This window comes from Anopheles stephensi, chromosome 2 (assembly GCF_013141755.1).
Source record: "Anopheles stephensi strain Indian chromosome 2, UCI_ANSTEP_V1.0, whole genome shotgun sequence".
Taxonomy (NCBI): Eukaryota; Metazoa; Arthropoda; class Insecta; order Diptera; family Culicidae; genus Anopheles; species Anopheles stephensi.
Window position 1 is genome coordinate 59,269,585 of NC_050202.1, and position 19,794 is coordinate 59,289,378.

The window sequence follows — 19,794 nt, forward strand, 5'->3', positions numbered from 1 at the left end:
TGGTGCCGCGGCTGATTCTTTTTTTCTCCTCTCTTCTGCTTCCAATTTTTGCTTCACCACCCATTTGTGGGGCCAGTTTGCATGGTTGAGAGCTGGGAGCAAGTGGTGTGCCTTTTTCTTTTGCCTCCCTACCAAATACTTTCCCGTTCGATTGCGGATTTTTTTTATTCGGGGGCGATGCTAAAGGTAAAGGGTTAGAAAAGACATACAGAAGGCACACGGACATGTGCACCTACCCACACCGAGGAGGCGCACACGTACGCGTACCCGGTCTTAAAAGGCAATAATCGTACAATCGTCAAGAAGTACTTTAGGCACCCAGTATACGTTGGGTGCTGCAAAAAATGGCCAACGTGTTGGACGAAAAGGAGCGAGCGAGTGGGGGGTGAGTGCAAATGGTTTAAGGTCAAAAGGCATTGAGGCCAGTCTGGTACAGAGCGTGTCAAATTTATACAAATCTTGTGAGCTTCCCACCAACGTGCCATCCACTCAAAAGAATGCATTCCTTGATTCTGGCACCGATGTCCAGATGTGTGTTCTAAGCCATCGGTACTCTATCAAACCCAACGCCGAATGGCAAACATGACATTTTATTTGTTCGACAACGTGTTGTGTACCACACTGTAAAGAAAGTGGTCGGCCCTGGGGAAACCTAAACAATATCGAAAAACCAAAAGCTGCTTCCCATTTTAGGAGAAGCCATGCCCTGTGGAGCCCAACGCCGAAACGAATGAATCATATCACCTCGATGGCATCCGGGGTGAGTGTGAATCATTGGAATGATTCGATGTTTATGCATTCAGAAGATAGATGGGAAAAAAGTGCTGTGTGAAGTCACAAATGTGTGTGTATTGGGATGACTTTTCGATGGGGAGCAAACCCCCCCGAAGCAATTGCTTCCTAGGGATCCAGAAAAGCTTGTTAGCATTTCTTGTACGACCCAATTCTTTTTTGTACGATGACAGTTCATCTTCCAGGGTTTTTGGTGAACTGAACACTTTCCAGGAATTACGACAAGAGAGGGAGAGAGAGAGAGAGAGGGAGCAAGGTACACAGTTGGCCCGAAAAGACGGTTGCCAAAAGAGTTGTGCACGACATTTGCCAAATCCCAGAAAAAGGGACCTGGTGTGCGTGTAAAACCGTTCATTCACCGTTGTGCTCGATGTTTTGAAAGGTTTTCGGGGGTGCCAACCGAAACCAAACCAAGGAAACACCACCGTGTAGTAGATGTGTCGTCCTGGGGTATGCAGTGGCGACCATAGTGACGGCCATCAGAACGCCCAGGACACATTGTTTAGATTCTGTAGACGGCAGGCCACGGACACACAAAAACCAGACGTGTGTGTGTGTGTGTGCGTCTGCATATCTGTCAGTGTGGCTCTAGCTCGTTTCCGTTAGTAACGGGCCGGAGCGGACATTGCTGGCTGGTTTCCCGTTCTACCGAACCTGGTAGTTCGAAGCCCTCAAGATCATGCTCAAAATGAGCCAAAAATGGAACACACACCACACTGAAAATAGGGAGGGGGGAGGGTGGCGTTTTATTCCAATTTTTTTTCGACTCTCGACTCCCCAAACGAAATAGGGGACCTGCAACAAAGTTCCTCAAACAGTCTCGGACGGCTATTCGAACAGCAGTAGCTGGGCAGAGTAGGAAGCCCAGGAGGAAACGACACAGATAAGTTGTAGTCCTGTTGGTCCTGGCACTGTCCGCACTTCCTCCACTGCCTTCCCGCTCTACCATCTCCACCATTTCCGAAAAGGCACTTTGGCCGCACACTTCAGTTGGATGATAAATATTTGCACACATATTTGCTGACAGTTTGCAGCACTTTCGGAGTTTGCGTTCGTGATTGTAATTTCGTTTCACTTCCGCCCATGTAGCGTTGCCCCTTCGTGCCGTCCACACTCCCCATGGAACAATAGAGGCAGGTCCTGGGTTCCCCGCTTTTGTGCCCCAGCTCCTAGCGTCAAACAACCACCGTTGGCTCTTTCTCTGGGTGCCGGGAGAGCCCCGTTTAGCATGTGTTGAAAGCGACAGGAAGTCCGGTGTTCTTTTATTTCCCCCCCCCCCCCCTTTTTCTGTAGCGTCTGTGTGTGTGTGTGTAAGTGTGCGTTGTTTGCTTGCTTGTTGGCCGACGGGTTTGATGCTGCTGCTGCTGCTTGCTCACTTACGAGCCACCTTCCGGTTACAATGTGCCAACCCATCGGAGTGGTGTGAGCTCGTATGCGTGCCAGCGGAACATTAGAGCCAGACGGTATGGCGACGACGTTCAGCAGCTCCCCCTCTCGAAAGTCAGAGTGTCCGATTTAATTTCTCTTTAATGCTAAATCACAGCAGCACCACACAGAGGTGCAGCTTAAATTCATTGGCCACGCTATGCATGTTTTCGGCCGCTTTTGCAGCCGGGAAAGGGGGGATTTTGATTAATCTACCCAACCGGATGATGGTGGTCAATTTCTAAACTTTGTCTAACCACGAACTTTTTCCACGAACCACGAACGAAACTGGAAATGTTCGTGTGTTTTCCACACACACACACACACACACACCATCTCTTCCAGTCCACATGGTTGCTAATTAAAATGGAGCACGAGCGGTACATGTTGGGTGTTCTAATTCGTACTTCATCAAGCCCGACCGACCGACCGACCAGAGGGGTCGGTCGGGTACGAGTTGAGATTATTTAATTACCCCCTTTCAAGAACCACCATGCATTGTGTGTTTCTTTGTTTGTTTTTTGTTTTGTTCACCCATTTTATTGTGTCGGTTTCCTCCTGCGTCGGGGATGGGTGCAAAGACATTTTCTTTGCCGAAGGAAAAATCAGACCGTTTTTGATGCGATTCACTTTTGGGCGCACCAACTTTGCAGCGAGATTGAATATGATACTTGAACTGTGTTGGATAAGTGTCGACTGTGGGCACTACGGTTCAGCTGCAATTGGACAAAAAGTGATAATATTTTGAAACTTTTTTTTTTAACGAGCGAAAGACATCCGATGTGCGCCTAAATGTATGTAAATGATGAATAGGATGTCAAAAAGTTCTAAGTTTGGTTGAAACTTTGGATGTACAAGGGTTTTCGATTAAATTTGACCTTTTTATAATGATTTATATTTTATCATAAGTTAAAAATATCAACACACAATGTTCGTCATTTAAATTTTTTGACCCTTCTTCATTCATATTTCACCTGCCGGAAAGGATGAATGCCTGGAAGATCATAATGATCCGCGTGGACCATCAAAATACTGATATTATGACTGCCGTTTAATGCTCAAGGCATGAACTAGAAACATGTCAGGGCAATCTTCGTGTAATGCAGACAAAATTTCGGATTATGGTTTGGTTATATATCCTTGGATGTGCTGCCTCCGCATTTTTTTCTTCAAAGAACGCCTCAGGATGAGATCAGATGACTTCGTGGAGTTTCTTAACACTGTAGTCCTTGGATAGCACCTTAGTCAATGGTGAGCCGTATGAATGGCAGCAAGATTCGGACACATAACTATAACTCTGCGAATTTTTTACAATTTCACGAGTCCAAACTCCTCAAACCTTCACCTCATGGATTGTTCTGCTCTGTTCGAAGATTGAAGCTGTGATCGAAGTAACATTGTAGTCATTTTAAGTGAAACAGGCAGGCTTGACCTGTATCATATCACACCAGACCGTCGGGAAAAATATCTGGTCACGCGGTAAAAATAGGCGTATTAAACCATTACATAGTAGGCATGTCCTGTCCTATCAAAGTGGGAGATGGAGAGAGTGGCCTTCTGGTCTATTGTCAGCTATTTCGTGGCTCGATCAGTATCAGTTACATGACAACAAGATTTTCTGCTCGTGCTCTTGGGAATCATAAACTCAGACTTTCGTGGCCAGACAGAGATTTTCAGACATTTGTGACCAGACAGATGAGATTCGATACCCGTTCCTTCCGTTTCAAATTCCGGAGCCGCTGCCACTGCTTTAACGAATTTGCCAAGGAATTTCCTCTCAAATGTTTATATTTTGGGATTATTCCACCATTCATGCAATACGCTTTTTTAAACCATAATTACGATTATATGTTCGAATTAAGAACATTATATTCAAATCTATCAAGCACGCATTAAAACCACATTAAACAACGCTCACCGTGCGAAACACTTTCCATCCCCACACTGTGCATCGATTGCCATCGTTTGTCTTAAACTTTTACAAGTGACGTAAATCCAACGGCCGTGTCACTGTCAGTCAGCGTGGAGTCACTTTTCTTTCAATTGGAAAGCTTAAACTCGCATTGAAAAAATGGAAAGAGAGAGAGAGAGAGAGAGAGAGAGAGAACAAAAAGAAAAACCCCGAACAGAAAACTCAATTCCCATCCCGCAGCCCAACAACAGCTTCAACCACAATCAGATTCGCAAGATTGCATAGAGAATACGGCCCCGGCTCCAAGGACTCTTCTCCATTCCCCAAAACCGAGCACCGAGCGCTAAAAACATCTTAATGAATTTTAATGAGCGCTTTTTTCTTCGGTCCTTGCTGGCTGGCTGGCTGTTGCGTTTGGGTGCCACTCCGGTATCCACTTCGGGGCTTTGACCACCGCATTTAAGAAAACTGCCTGGGCTGTTTAAGCTGAGCACGAGGAGGGGTTTGTCATATCGTTTGGGTGTTGTGCGCCGGCCGAGGTTTGCGGGAACCACTTCTCGTCTTGTGGGGATCGATTCCTCGTTTTTTTTGTTGTTGTTCGAGGCACCGGCATTAGGCAAAAAGAAACGAAGAAAAGTCATTTGAATGGAAGCATCTCACAAGCGGGTCTTCAGCCCGGAATAGAAAGAAAACCGGGGAATCCCAAACTGTCGGGCTATATCTGGAAGCTGTGAACCTTAACCGTAGGGTGGATGTGGCTCGGTATCCCCACCCAAGACAAACCCATCCGACCTGAGGAGTTTGTTGCAAGGGCTCATAAATTATGCATACCGGTGGCGGGTGGTTCCGAGCTTACGGGGCGTGCAAATAGCTTTTCGGTTTTGTGCCGGCACACCGAGTGCGTATGCCGGTTGTTGGTGCGATTTTCGTCTGTCGTCTCCACAAGAAGCAGTAGCCCCAATCGTTTGGGCACACACACACGCACAGCCGTACGTAAACATCGGGAAACAAATCACAGAAGAAATATGGAACACAATCATCGACGGTCGGATCTCGTTGGCTTCGTAACAGTTTTCTGTGGTCGAAACATGGGAACGGAACGGAAAGGAGCTAGGTGAGCGGTGGATGCTTGAGTGTGTGTGTGTGTGTGTGTGTGTGTGTGTGTGGAAACGATCGAAATGTAACCGAATTTCGACATCCGTTTTTGATGGAAAATCCTCAAAGTATCATATCGTCACAACCGCACCAGGGAGACAAATGGAGCTTACGGTTGGGAGATTTGTGAGCCAGCGTGAGACGGGAGATCGACTGCTCCATCCATTCCACGCGTATCTACACGTGTTGCGCCAAGCGCGGTAAAGAAAATTTAAACGTGCGTGTGTGAGTGTGCTTGTGCTTCGAACAAGTCTCCGGCACCGGGAATCTGATTTCGTAGAAATGCCGTAACGCGAACGCGCAACACCGTCGTCGTCGTCGTGTCGCCCAGCCCTCGCCCAAAGACCCTCGGCGGCACGAGGGTTTTAGATGAAATTTCCAACCGAATAGCATTCAAATCCTTCAGCTTAAGTTTTCCCATTTCCCCTTCTCCGGCCCGGCCTTCGCAGCTAATTGCAACGGAACAATTTCGGTGCCGGGTTCGAGCTCGTCCGGGTTGTCGAGCAGCGCAGAAGTATTTATAGACTTTCCCGTTTTTCCTGGAGTGGATCCGCGTGGGATCGTTTTTGTGGGCGGGGTGACGGGCCGGGCGCAACGGGGTCTGTGCTTTCTTCGACTTCTTCTTCTTCTTTTTCTTGGGTGGCTGCAAGTGGATGGAATGTGTTTCATAAGTGGCTTTCATTGTTTTAATATGTTTCGGCGAGAGATTTCATCGCCACCAGTCGTCAACGCAGTTTTGTGGCCATTTGGAATCACTTTACTGCATACCATTGGTTGGCAGTATTGGGTATTGAGCTTCCGTTTTTTTGGTTTGCTGTAACTGTTGTTCGTTTTTTTAATACGCTGGAAAATGGAAAGCTCTATTGGATTTGTAGGACAATTCGGACAGATTGAACAGGAAAGTGTTTTTCGACAAGTTCGTTTCAGTGGGTTACAATTATTTGTATTTATATAAATAAATACAAATAGATCCTTCGAGGCTCCATCGATGTTTGGTCATAGAAACAAAATAAATAAATAAAACCTCTCATGCATTATCAATTGAAGTTCAATCAACCATTTCCAATACAGTATACCAGTAATTGTGCGAAAAATGTCCATTATACAAAAACAGTGTAAAAAAAATGTCGGCAACGTGTTTACGGTACTCATTAAAATGTAGTTGGCATTGGCAACACAGTGGATCTCACATTCGCTGAACGGTTCCAATTAATTGTATTTTTTTCTGAATGTAATTTATCTTGATTAAAAAACATACAGGTGGGCTCGGCAAGGCTTTAACAATTACGATGAATAGGAAAATTGGATCGTCCTATGGATAACGATTGATTATTAATGGATAACATTGTGAACAAAGAACGAATAACCAATGCTTTCAATGTAAATCATTAATTAAAAAAACTGAAACAAATATAATGATTCAGGTTGATTATTTCTTCGATTAAAATGCACCATATAATTTTGCTTCAAACTGAGGAAAAAAGCTTTTGTACTAAAAGTATTAGAACAAATAAGGACGATAAGTACGAGGTTCCGTATAGACTGTGATAACCTGGTGTGAATGCTCAGATTAATTAGCCCTAAGGTCTACAGTTGGGGTTGATCGATAGAAGAAACGACAACGGTGCCGGTCTTCATTCGACAGGATCGGGGTTCGAATCCCATCCCGACCGTTCCCCCCGAGTGAGCTTTGTGGCTATACAACTACGTGGTATCATTAAGTCTAGTAAGCCAGAAATGGCAGGTATGACCTAAGAGGTCGTTGGACCAGGAAGAGAGAGAGAGAGAGAGAGAGAGAGAGAGAAAGTCTACAGAAAGCTAGCGTTGACTACTGTGACCAGGAATTAATTCAGGAGTCAGGATTTCTTTTAAGACAGGAATTAGTCTCAGTGTCGAAGTGCTGTACGATACCGCAAGCCCATTTAAACATGAGGTACATTTTAAAAGCTTTTGGATGGTCTCAATAACTTCGATTTAGGAACCCAATCCCAATGCATTAGAGATTCTCGTTCCTTACAAATTACCTGCGTGTCCGCACCTATCCAACTTCCCAGTTGATTTTTAACTCCGCTAGCTGTTCTTCGAAGCAGCGGTGCACTGTGAACACTCGCCATCTTCAACGCAACACGAAATCCTTTTTGGAACCTCACTGGAGTTGCGATAGCTAAATGCAATTTCCATTTTAATATGCTTTCTGTTCTTAGAACACGATCTAACTCGATTTTTCAATACCCAAAGCTCAAGAGATGCAACGCCATCATGGCGCTACATACCGTAGGAGGATGGTTCCAGCATCAGCTCTCGCTGGCCAGGGCACATGCCCATCCAATTTGATGATTCTCACATCAAACGTTTGCCCGAAGAGAGGTAGATCAATCGCAATCTCAGAATTCTCAGAGCATCTATGTACATCGAATAGCCGCACTTTGAGAACACTCGGGAATTGATCTATCGGATTATCGTTCAAGAGGCTGGCGTTCAAGAGGAGATGAATCATTAATTTGGTGCTGATTTTTTATGCTTTATGTAAGCTGTGCAACTCACAAAAACCAAAATTGTTCTCTTTCATGTGACATGATACAACTGGCTCAAATGATCCGGGCTCGGCGAGGAATAATAAATGTCAGCCATTGTTCGACCCGTCTCTGCAGAACGAAACACTCATACCGTGTTATTGAAATTGATTTTATCGCATTACGCCGTAAACCAACCCGAAACTCCACTCGACCTCCCATAACCACCCCACCGCCCCCCTCCCCCCCACGCTTCTAAATGCCAGTGAAAGCATTATGCGAAACATGCAATGGGTTAATAATAACCGCTAAACTTCACTTCAATCTCAACCCGAAGAACCACAGGGCTTTCCGCGCGTCAACTTCATCCGCCGAACAATTTCAAAAGCCCTGCCTAAAAAGCTCATCTAACTCACCCGCCCGTGCACAGTGTCGGAGTTTATTTCCCGGGCCCCATTTACGGGCACCGCAGCTGCTTCCGCTGCACCGTCGACGGAGACGAGTTAATGATGGAAATATTTTCGGAAAAGCATCATCATACCCGACCGAACGGACAGCATAATCGGTGCACCATTCCGCCGTACGACGTCCTTGCCTTCTACTGCTGCTGGACGTGAATATTTTGTTTTCGACATGTTTTCTCCAACGTTCCGAGCACCGTTCGGTTCTCCTCCACGGTTAATCCTGGTGCTTGTGTGCCTGTTGTAATCGCAGTACGGTAAGCAGGCGCAGCAAGGCAGCGAACGAAGGATGGGCGCAACGCGCGAGGTCTCATTACTCGTACTCGGGAGTTTATGCCGGGGTTACACTACACAAACCTACTGCTGCTGCTGCTGCTGCTGCTCAAACAGGCTCCATTATTTTGAAGCTTCGAGACAATCTTCGCACCAGTTTTTGGAGCGCGCGGCCCCCGGAGAAAATAATCCCCGGGTGAAAGCGAAGGAAGTGAAGCGCATTAAAGGAGTATTTAATTTTCTCCCAAACGGGCGTTTTTCTTGGCACGGTGTGGCACGGTGGCTCGGTTTCGACCGACCCTGGCTGGGTTACTCCGTCCGCCCGGTTCGCAAGGGCTTGCGAACGGTAGAAGAAAAGACTTCCGTTTGCGCTCGGTCGTTCCGTCAAGGCAAGGTCGGTGGGATAATTCACAGTGGCGCTAATGTTAAAAGGATTACGCCTGAAAAAGCCGTGTCGTGTTGTAAATGGTCGTTCGCGTTCCGCCGGTTTCCGCTGGCTAACACGTTTCCACCCACCGGACGGATAGCTTTCTTCGAGACACGTTCTACCGCTGGAAGCTGCCGTTCTGAAGCGGTGGATTTTCACACGCAATCAAAAAGAAATTTACCTTGCAATTTGGACGCAAACTTTCGCCCGGCTACACTAGCATTGAGGGGGGGGGGGGAGTGGCGCTATAGACAAGAAAACCGGCACACATACACACACACACATATGGGTGAGAGTTTGTGACGATAAACTCGGTTAAGGGTAGCGTTGGCGAGTGACAATGACGAGGAAAACAAAAACGACTCACACACACACACACACACATGCCCACCAAGTTAAGTCGTTTGGGTTTAGTTTAACTATTCCGGGCAGCATCTTAGGCGTTAATTTGCTGTTAACATTCTATCCACTGTTCGTCGCACCGAGCAGCACGAACGGGCGAGCCATAAGTTCGATACGTACCAGGGACAAGGGGGTTTTAAATGGATTGTGTCACTAGATATAATACTCCTCAGTTGTAACCAACCCATCTAGTGGTGCGTGTTTACAGCCCGGACCATCGGTCCGTTTCGATGTTCCAACAGGCATTTACAGGCTGAAACTGTAGAGCGCTGTAGTTTATTTAATAGTGTTCCAATTGAGGAAGCATCGTACGGAAACCGTCTCCGCCAGTTTAATTGTCCCTCATGAGTCACGAGGGTACGATCCGACCCGACTGGAAGTAGTGGCAAATCGATCCCTTTTCCTAACGTCACTCAGTGCGTTAGTGACATTAATAAAATTAAATGTGTGTGTGAAAGGCTCACTGGCTCTCTTTTCAATTCTAGTGCTGATGGTCCTCTCCATCGTGTGTGTGTGCTTTTATCTACTGCTTATCCAGATACGAACAATAATTCTTAAGGAGGGTACTCCCAAGAAGAGACAATGGATACCGCAAAATGTGTTTCTATTTTTAAACGTATTTCTGGTTTAGTTCTTTGAAAGGCTAGCAAGTAGACTTCAAGGAGGCGTTGGGCACGTCTTGAGAATGACACTGAAAAATACAGCGAATATTAAAGGGATATTAGCGCCAAGATGTCCTAGACAAAAGAATCGACCAAGACCGATTCTATAGAAGGACATGAATTGCATCTGCCTTCACACGGAAGAACCCGGGTTCAAATTTCACTAACTATCCATCTTCGGGCAAACTGAAGCCAGGGAAACCTAGAAATGGCTGGCCGAGACCTTTCGAGGTTGCAGCGCTCAGTAAGCTTTTGAAGTACCGTCTGTACAATGAAACATTTCACTCTGTATTGCTATCTCCGGAGTCTGAAGGCCTCTTGAGTTGGTCATGCAATAAATAGCAAGTCATAACTTCCCAGCTTTAATGTATTGGGCAGTAAATCGCACACCCAGGACCTCACCATTGCCAAACGGTCCCGCGGTCGGTACTGCGTAGCGTACTTCACATCCACCGGTTGACGTGTGTTTTGACCTACTCTCCAACTGCTCCTGACGAACCCACCCACTGCAGGGAGCAACTGTCAATCTGGCCTAAAAATTCAAATTCCTTCAAAAAAATACTTCAACGTCCAAACCGGGCAGGACGTCCCGGCGAGCGCGCGTGCTTCAAAACTTTCCCTCCGTGCCGTAGCAACGGACGTCATCGGCGGTCGGTTCGCTAGGCAGAGCGGAACTATTTACCTGCGGTTGCTATGGCCACCGTGCGGTAGGTTTCTTCAATAAGTACGTTGCCAACGTGGCGGTACCGCGATAGTTTCGGGCCTCACGGGAAAGTCAGACCCGTGCCCGAACCGCACGGCGGGCCCATTTTCACGTTTTCCTCCTGTGCGGTCAGACCGGTGCGCGCTCGGTTGGTTGTGTCCTTTGGCTCCGTGTCGTGATATAACCGCTCGAAGACGTGCGCTCCGGTCTCTTCCGAGAGGGCCGCGTGTGTGTGTTTCCTGTGCGTACGTGCGTGCGTGCTTCCTTGTCCACCGAGCGTGTGCTAGTGTGTATGCGTTTGTGTGTGTGTGTGCAGTACATGGGCTTGTACTGCAGTGTTTTCGATTGCCAGTCACCAGTTAGTGAGAACCAATTTCTGTCCCTTCTCCACACCTTTCCGAACGGTCCGTCCAGCAGCACGGCCACGTTACTGTTACTGACATCCGGCGCACCATAGACAACAACAGCAACACCGACCGGCAGGCAAAACCCCCGATTGGCTTAGTAGAAGTGTGGTGGTCAAGGTGGTGGTGGTGGTGGTGGCAAAACCGTACGACTAAGTGACGTACCCCCGCATTCTTTCCGAATCGTACTCGTCGATTTGTGTGTGTTGTTATGGTGCTTACCTTTGACAGTTGGCTAATTATTGGGCGATGCGTTTGTGTCGATCCGTTCCATTCCGTTCTGCCTTAGTTCTTACTTCCTGTAGCGCTATAATTCCTGACCTTGTTTCTATCAGTGTTCTCCCCTAAATCCCTAATTTCACGTCGGCACCGTCCGTTCCGATGTCAACCACGCTTATGTCCCTGGCATGTCCGCTGGTCCAACATCGGACCGGGCGCTGTTGTGAGCTGTGAGCTGCTTTCTAGAAACTGTCCGTTTTCTGTGTTTCTATGTCGATAGAGTTTGAGGGGCGGTCAGTTGCTTTTGGGGGAGCAAAGTTACTAATGAAATGCTTTCGTTTTTGTCTTTCCATTACTTGCGTGTTTACTGGCAACCCTGCTGTGCTGTGTGCTTTTGCTTGCTTCCTGTCACCATGATTAACCGCACGCTGCACAATCCTGATCGTCGGATCAATGTGCTCCCAGCAGCCGACGGAGCTCCCGGACGAGGACTTTATGACGAATCCTTCGCTGGCCATGGACGCTTGTTTCACCGCTTTCGATAAGGATGGGTAAGTAGTGAAGTAGAACGATTTTGTTGCCTTACCTTAGCGAGTTTGAGTTCGAGAAGATTCAAAGAAAAATATTGGGAAGTAACACCTGTCAGTGTGATTGAGTTTGGTTTGGTTGCATGGCGATATACGTCAAATGAGAAGCTAGTAGTGAGATCTTAGTGAGCGTGAGATAGCTAAGCGTGAGCCCGTGAGAACTGTCAGGCTGGATTTTTGTTTTATTTCACAACTTTCCAACGCAACCTTTCTTCGCTGCGTAATTTCTCCCTTTTGATGGTGTACTATAAAATATTTATTTTTAAAACATTATAATACATGGAATTCCTGCATTCGGTGTCATAAAAAATCATTCTATTACAACAATCTTTTTAACAACAACTCTGTGTACCGTCGTTCCGACTACTTCAACCAGTTGCACCACTTTCCCAGGTAACATCTTCGACATTCCCCGTCACTGCTCAGTGCTCGGTTGAAGGTCTTTCCCCCGATTTGTTTGCCCTTTGATGCGAGCTTATATTGAACGTCCCCCAGAGGAGGGAGGTTGGCGTGCAGCATTAAGCGGAGAATATGTCGCAGTGGGATAAAAATAAATCCCCGTTTTATGGCAATTCAATAAAATGCACTATCGTACATAAAAAAGCGCCCCGGCGGAGGCGCTTTGTTGTTGTCTCCGGTTCAAAGTGTATGCGGCACACGTACGTACCGCCATCGAGGACGAGGATCTACAGCAATGATGGGCACGGACTCTGATGATTGGTTGATTTCATGCCCTCCGGAACGACGGGGCGGTCGGGGGTTTATGTCGTCAAATGAGTGACTCCCGGTTTGGTTGAGTTTGGTACTCTCGACGATTGTATGTCCCTGTAGCCTGCTGGGTATATGGGGTGTATAAAAATTGACACTTGCGTGTTTTCCCATTTTCACGCTTCGATGATTCACTCCCGCCACACGAGTTGAGCGATTAATCCGGTTTTGATTGCGGATGCTAAATCAACCTTTACGATTGCATCGTCCCTACCTGCCCACCCTGCCAGGTGCATCGTGTGTGGTTGCATTTTAACTGGCAATAGTGGCATACCATTTAAATCAATCGTAAACTGGTAAACTGGATGATTAGCATATGCTAAACGCTTATAGAGCGCAGGCATTGTGCTCTGTGTGTTTGAGTGTGTGAGTGAGCAGGAAAAACGGACTATTAAAGGGCATATCAATTATTGCAACACTTGCTGACTGCTACCTTGGCCAGCAGAAACAAAGCCGGTTTGATGCGAGTCGAGCTGTATCGATCCCGATATTCATTCCTGTCCATCATGAATCACATTCCTGCACATTCCCGGGCCACGTACCGGGAATGTACCGGGAACGTACGGGATCCTTTTCATGCTGTCAGGTCACGTACGTGATCGTACAAATCGTAGCAGTACTGGGGTGGCGTGGTGAATTGATTTTGATTTATAACCCACCCACCAGAAGCTCCATTCCACCCATAAGCTCCATTCCATTCCACACATTGCACGGTGAGCATGTTCTTATTTCATGCAAATTGTCCTCCATTTTATGGTTGATGGCATCGAAGGATAAGCTTCAGTTTGATCAGCAACAGCTACTGACAGCTGGAAATGCGTGGATAAAATTTCAAATCGTATATTGCCATGCCATGTGCCCGCGTAAGAAATTTGTTCTGCTTGGTTTGGTAAAATTGGGGATGGAATGGGGAAAAAATTGCTTCCCGCCATTGTGAAAATTACTCGTCGGCGAACCGACAAGGTGACGACCACGGTCACCTCGCCGGCTTTTCCCATGTCGGAGCTGCCCGTCTCTTGGCCTCTGTCTGTAGCTGTTGTGTGGTGCTGCTGCAAGCGCCACGGCGAAAGGAAAATGTATTACCTTTTGATCGGGCAATAAATTTCAAATTTTCTCACTGTTTAAACGCCCTGAACGATGCACACACACACAGGGAGGGTATGTTCCGGTCGCAATGGCATGTCGAACCATTGGACGTGAAGCTTGTCGAAGTTTTCTTGCCAAAAACTCCGCCCGCCCGCAGCGGCTTCCGGGCTGCCGCCGCACCATTCGGGATGCCATCAACCGACGAACGAAAAAAGCGAAAGCAAAAAACCGGTGTGGGAAAACGCACCGGAGAGCGCTAAAGGTTGGAAAATTTATGTCTCACGCTCGGTTGAGATGTGACCTTCTTCTCGCTTTCCGGGGAGGCTGTGGTAAGGCAACTGTGTGCATCGAATGTGTGCAAGGGCATGCTCGAAATTTTCCGCCAACGAAGAAAGGTAAGCCTCGCTGGTGGCTATAGGAAAAGATTTTCTTCCAGCTGCCGACTTTGCTCGACTCGCGTTTCTCCGCTGCAACGCGCGCCCGGTGCAACGGCAGCAGCAGCAGCAGCCGATGGCGCAAAGCGGGTCCTACACTTGGGCGAATTTTGGTGCGCCACTGTTTTATTCCTACTATTGTGTGTTGGGGCTGTAAAGTTTTACGAGTGTCGGAGAGTGTCGGAGCTTGACTTTCGGTCGCCGACGATTGCAATCGGCACAGCACCAGTGATTGTACGTTCGCGCTAAAATACCGATAGCATCGGGCCGTGTCTTTGCCGCTTTCGACACGTACCGTAGATAAATGTTAATCTGGCTTTTGTGTGCGCCCCGGATGCATCCGTGAGAAGCGCCTGGTGGGAGAAAATTTATGGCTACAAAACTGTGTTTTTCGGGAATCATCTTTCCTCTGGGGGGATGTTGGGGCGGGGATATGTATTGGAGCCAGAAAGGAGGGTGGCTGTTTTTACGATCGTTATTGTTAACATTGACGATGAGGAGGGGCGGGAATGGTTTTATGGGTGAAAGTTAAGCCTTCGATTGATTTGTGAAGTTAAGAGTTTTATGTTTACTTGCCATTCGAATGGGCGCTGGTTGCAGACAAATGATAACTGCAGCTAGGGCTTTTTCTGACTCGCGAACTACTCGACGGATGCTTTTGTTTTGGAATAGCTAAGAAGAGGAGTTTGTTTTTCCAATCGTAATCGGAGGCTGTTTTTCTTACATCTATTTAACTGAAATAAGTGGGTTATTCATAAGATCTTTTAGACGGAGAACGAAGTTTTCAGGACGAGATTTCATTTTAACTTTTGGACGAGGTTTTAAACGTGTACGTCCTACTCAAGCAAATTACATTTTAAACTTTATTTTCCGCATTTATTGCGTAAATGTTTTTTGTCTGTATTTTCCGTACAGACGCCCTTCTAAGGAAACGATTCTAAATTATCAATAAGTCCAATAACGCGATACGATAACGTCCAGTATTCGTAATGTCTGGTATACGCTGAGTTTAAGCTAATAAAGTCGTCCTTCTGTATACTTTGTATCCAATAAATAACAAATATCTAATATCAAATCAATTATTTTGTTTCCTATACATGTTGAGAGAATTAGCTTTTGGTTCCATGAATTTCAAAAATATCTTCTGATCTAGCTCTGTTTCATACCATTTAACAAAAAATTGTTTAGATTTTTAGATTCCTCAAACTGCTCGACAACGATTTTGCCTTAGCAATCCCATACATTTCTACGCTTTTATCGTCACTAGCACGGTCTTAACAAATTACGAAAACTTTTATACAAAAAGCTTCAGATTAGTCATTTGTTTTTCGCTTGCAGACTTACCCCAAAGAAAGCTCTAGTGCGAACACTAACATCATAGAGAGAAAGCAAGCACTGTTTTAAAGAAAGTTGTTACGGTTTATAACATGTATCGGTTCATACCATGTATATCAAGCCTGATGAGGAAGCTCACGTAAAATGAACAGCAATTTGTTAATTATTATAATCAGTCAACCAAATTGCACCCAAATTGGCTTGGAAATTCAATTGAAAAGGGATTTGTCCATAAAAGGGCTTTATCGGTAATAAGGGTTAAAAGTCAGTCACTTAAATGAATTATTTTTCTATGCCTAAACGAGAAAGCATTAATAACAAAACATGATCTGAGAGTAATTTGTCTTGAATTTTAGTAGAAAATATCATGATGGTGAAGTGACTATCTGGTGAAGTTCTTGCAAAGCTGCTTCTCTTAATTATTGAAAGCATTGAACCACAAAATATGGGAAAAATCTTTTGATTCTTTCGTCTGTGTATGTAAAAAATGCAATGTAATAAAATCGCTACATTTTAATAGTAAATTCAAAAATCTCAAGTCGAAAAAGACTAGGTTTATAAAAAATTGCCAAGCTGTAAGAAAAATCAATCAATCAGTTAATAATAGATTTTTTTTTCCGAAGAAAGCAAGTCACCAGCTGAATCAACTGCAACGAAGAAGTTGATGAAGAAACGACATCTAAAGCTTTTCAACATGTAGACATAATCTAAAATATTGCAATGAATGCTTCTTCTTCTGCTTTGACTCTACAGTCGTCTCCAGTCGTGGGCAAAGTTGACTAAGTTTGCCCATAGCTGGACAGTTAGTCTCCTGCGTATCGACAGACGGTTTGAACGAGATCCGATACCCGGTAATGGCGTGTCCCGACGGGCATTAAAGAGAGTGATACTTTCCCCTATTTGCCCACTTATCACCTCTAATAACCGGTTCCATGAAGGGGCTCACATGCTTATCTGTTGTGTAAGACATGAGTATTATTTTCTCCTCCAAAATAAAACTATCCTTTCCCCGACACGACAAATTTATTTGCATCACGAAGAGAAAAAAAAGCGCACTGCCGAATTTCAATCGCTATTGGATATAATTGGATTGCATTGATACGGTTTCTTTTCTTCGGCATCCCGCAATGGGCAGGAAGTGATAGTGTATAATAAAATAAAACTGCACTACAATTTAGGACCCTAGTGCCGGTGTGCTGTGCCGTGTTGTTTGGGGGTATGCCAAAGAAGGCCACAGCGAAAAGAAAGGCCACGAAGTCATTTCCGCTTTTTTTAGCCCCCTCCTCCCCACCTCACCTCGCTCAACTTCCCCAGACGCTCGTCTCTGCGAACCGTTGCACCGGCACAAGATCCTTGCCTTTGTGCCATGCGCTGCTTCCTTACAGCGATGGTGCCAGTGTTTGCATACTTCATCCAGCGTTCGTACCGATGCGGGTCTAGTGCTTCGCGCGCTCGTGGGTATATTTTTGTCCCAATATTTCCGTGTCCTCATCAGCGCCATCCTATTGTGTGTGTGTGTGTCTGAGCGAGGGTGTATGGGTTTGGGTGTCGCCACGCTAGAAGGGAGAAGCGATGCGAGTAGTGTATCCACACCGCTCCATACAAAGCGCGCAGCAAGCAGGCTAGAAAAGGTGTTGTCCCGCTATCGGGAGGGTGCCGCACAGATGCATAACTGCACAATGGAATGGTTTTGCCGGTAGGCTGCCGGAGCCGGAGCGAAGCAACACCGAGACAGTGACGGCCATCCCCGGTGACAATGGAACCGACAACGAGTGACACTCGATTTGCTGTCACAATATTCCAGTGACAATGATTAGAGAAAGTCGCTGTCGGGGCAGTGAGTCCAGGAGGAAGCGGGGAAGGGAAAGGAAGCTCTCCCCCTTCCTACCCCCCCCCCCCCCCAATCCCCATTTCCACGACCTTTGTTATGGGACCGGCGAATAAAAAAAAACATAGCAACAGTAAAAGAGTTGCACAGGAAGTGTGTTCAGGTTCGGCTCCGGGTTTCGGTAACCGTTTTTTCCAGCTCCTCTTTTTTTTTTTGCTTTTTCACTCTCGCATCACCGAACATGGGGTACGTTCGTCTCCTGGGATGTCACCCCCCCCCCCTCCACCCTTTTCAGAGCTCTAGTAAGTTCGTGCCATTTGCTGACAGGCTGCCTCGCTCGGCTGCCTGTCCGGTGAAGTTCTGGGTGTCTGCTGAACTCCGATTGTGTTCGTTCCCCATCGTCTATTGTTTTCGAACCCGGCCATCAAATTGGAAGCCTGTCATCACCGTCGGTATATGTGTGTCTGTGTGTGTGTGCACGGATCAGAACAACAGGCACACGAGCGTGCACACGTCACTCTAATGGCTGTGTGTGTGTGCTGATGGGAGAACCAGGACAGCGAGCGATTTTGCTAAGGGCGCATATTATTTGCCACCCAGCCAGAAACGCTCGCCCTGTTTTTTTTCCGCGAACTAATTTTACCAGACACGATCACGGGGAGGGGTGTTTTATTTCTTTCGAGAGGGCTCCCAGCTAGGGCGCGAAAGGATATTATTGGTGGTGATATTTTGAGCCATTTGGTGAAGGCAAACAAAGCAAGAAGAGGCACCTTTGGGAAAGGAAAATGGTTTTAATGTGAATCTCGGCGGTTGGATGATTATTAGGTGATAACTGGCGAATGGCGGAAGGATTAACAATAGCGGGCTTGCTTTTATGAGCGGAAGAAGGTTTTTAGGATTTATTATTTTGATAGAGAGTTTATGCGATTTTCATCGAAACAATCTCCATTTTCACTGGTTCTGGTAACGATATGGTCAGAGTTGTAATTGTAAACGAGATTCCATTATATGATTGCAATGTTTCATAACGTACTGAAAATATCCCTATATCCATTCGAAACATTTCGCCTAAGTTATTGCATTGAAACCCTGTAATGGCAGAGACACATTTTGAAGTGAAACATTTTAAAATATTATAAATAGTCAATAAATTCTGAACAGATCTAACAATTTTAACAGAATACTTAATGTTGTAAAAAATCGTTTTTCACGAAATAATTCTTTGGTGAAATAGAACAATCCGATGACATGTCCTGAAGAAGCCTGAAAGTATGCAATTCTTACTGTTTGGATTATTGTTTGGTGGTTTAAAAATCCGATTAACTTATTTTCAACCATTTTCCAAACACATGCAGGAAGGAATAAAAATTTTAAGCTTGATGAACTGACAAATAAGATATTTTTTCCAATGTTTATGTAGGCAACTAGCGTTTAAAACAATTTTTTTTCTGTTTTGATTAGAACCAATCACTGCCTCTCTAGCTCTGCGGCCTTTGTGAATACTTCCCTCATATATCATCATTAAAAACAAAGTCTCATATTTTTTCATACCCCAAAAATGCCCTTGGGTTGCCCCATCCTCTCCCATCTCCTCTATATTCAAGGTTCTTCCCCAAATTGTCATCCGTTCCACACCGCAACAGCACCGAGGACACACGGCACAAATGAATCACAATTGCCTTTCAATAGAACGAAAAGGGCAAGTTCGATCCGGTACGACAGTTGTGTATGCGGTAGCGCACCATCAAGCACCATCAAAAATTGTGCATATAAAGTGCAAAAAGTGCTCACCCAATCATCCCCCGCGATATTCCCGGGCCAAAAGTTTTCCACAGCCAGGAATACCTATACTACGAGGGGTTAGCGGCTCGGTCCCGAGCGCCATCCACGGCGGGACCGGAATCCATCCCGGGCCGGAAGGCGACGGTACGGTACGGACGGGCCGAGGAAGGAAAACAGTTCCGGATATCCGAAGTAATTTATTTTTTGTGTGTCCTTCCTCGTGCGAGGGTGCCTCTGTGCGATGTCAGCTTCAGGCAGCAGCTCACAGCAGCTCTGGAAACGGGTTGGTTGATAAATTTCGATAGCGTGCTGCTACCTTTTCGGATGGGTTCAGGGGTTTTTTTTTTCTTTCGAACGTGAACCTCTCTCACACGTCCTTCGTTCCACCGTTTTCCGTTCGTATCGTGCTGCCATTTTGGAAAATCCGCTCGCATACGGGAGCCGGGCGGCGAGGATTTTGTCTGCCGTTTATTGGGAAGTATGGCGAATCCGCACGATTCCCCGGGTGCTCGAAAGGTGGAGATCTAAAAATGGAACTCACCCCCTTCCTCCAGGTTCCATCCGATGCCTTTCCCCGGTCTCTGAGTTCGGGGATCCCACACACACACATAATTTTTTTCTTTTTC

At 46.1% G+C, this 19,794-nt stretch overlaps 1 protein-coding gene across 7 annotated transcripts in view; it reads left to right on the forward strand.

Annotated features, from left to right (window-relative positions):
• LOC118506435 (nicotinamidase) overlaps positions 1-19,794 on the forward strand; it is a 63,644-nt gene that overhangs the window by 20,339 nt on the left and 23,511 nt on the right. For 2 of the 7 annotated variants that reach the window (XM_036043556.1, XM_036043559.1), the window contains exon 2: positions 11,817-11,899. In XM_036043556.1, coding sequence (XP_035899449.1) covers positions 11,817-11,899 — 83 coding nt within the window. Of the gene's footprint in view, positions 1-10,868; positions 11,084-11,212; positions 11,344-11,813; positions 11,900-19,794 lie in introns of those variants that run through there. The other 5 variants (XM_036043557.1, XM_036043558.1, XM_036043561.1 and 2 more) reach the window with 5 other exon arrangements.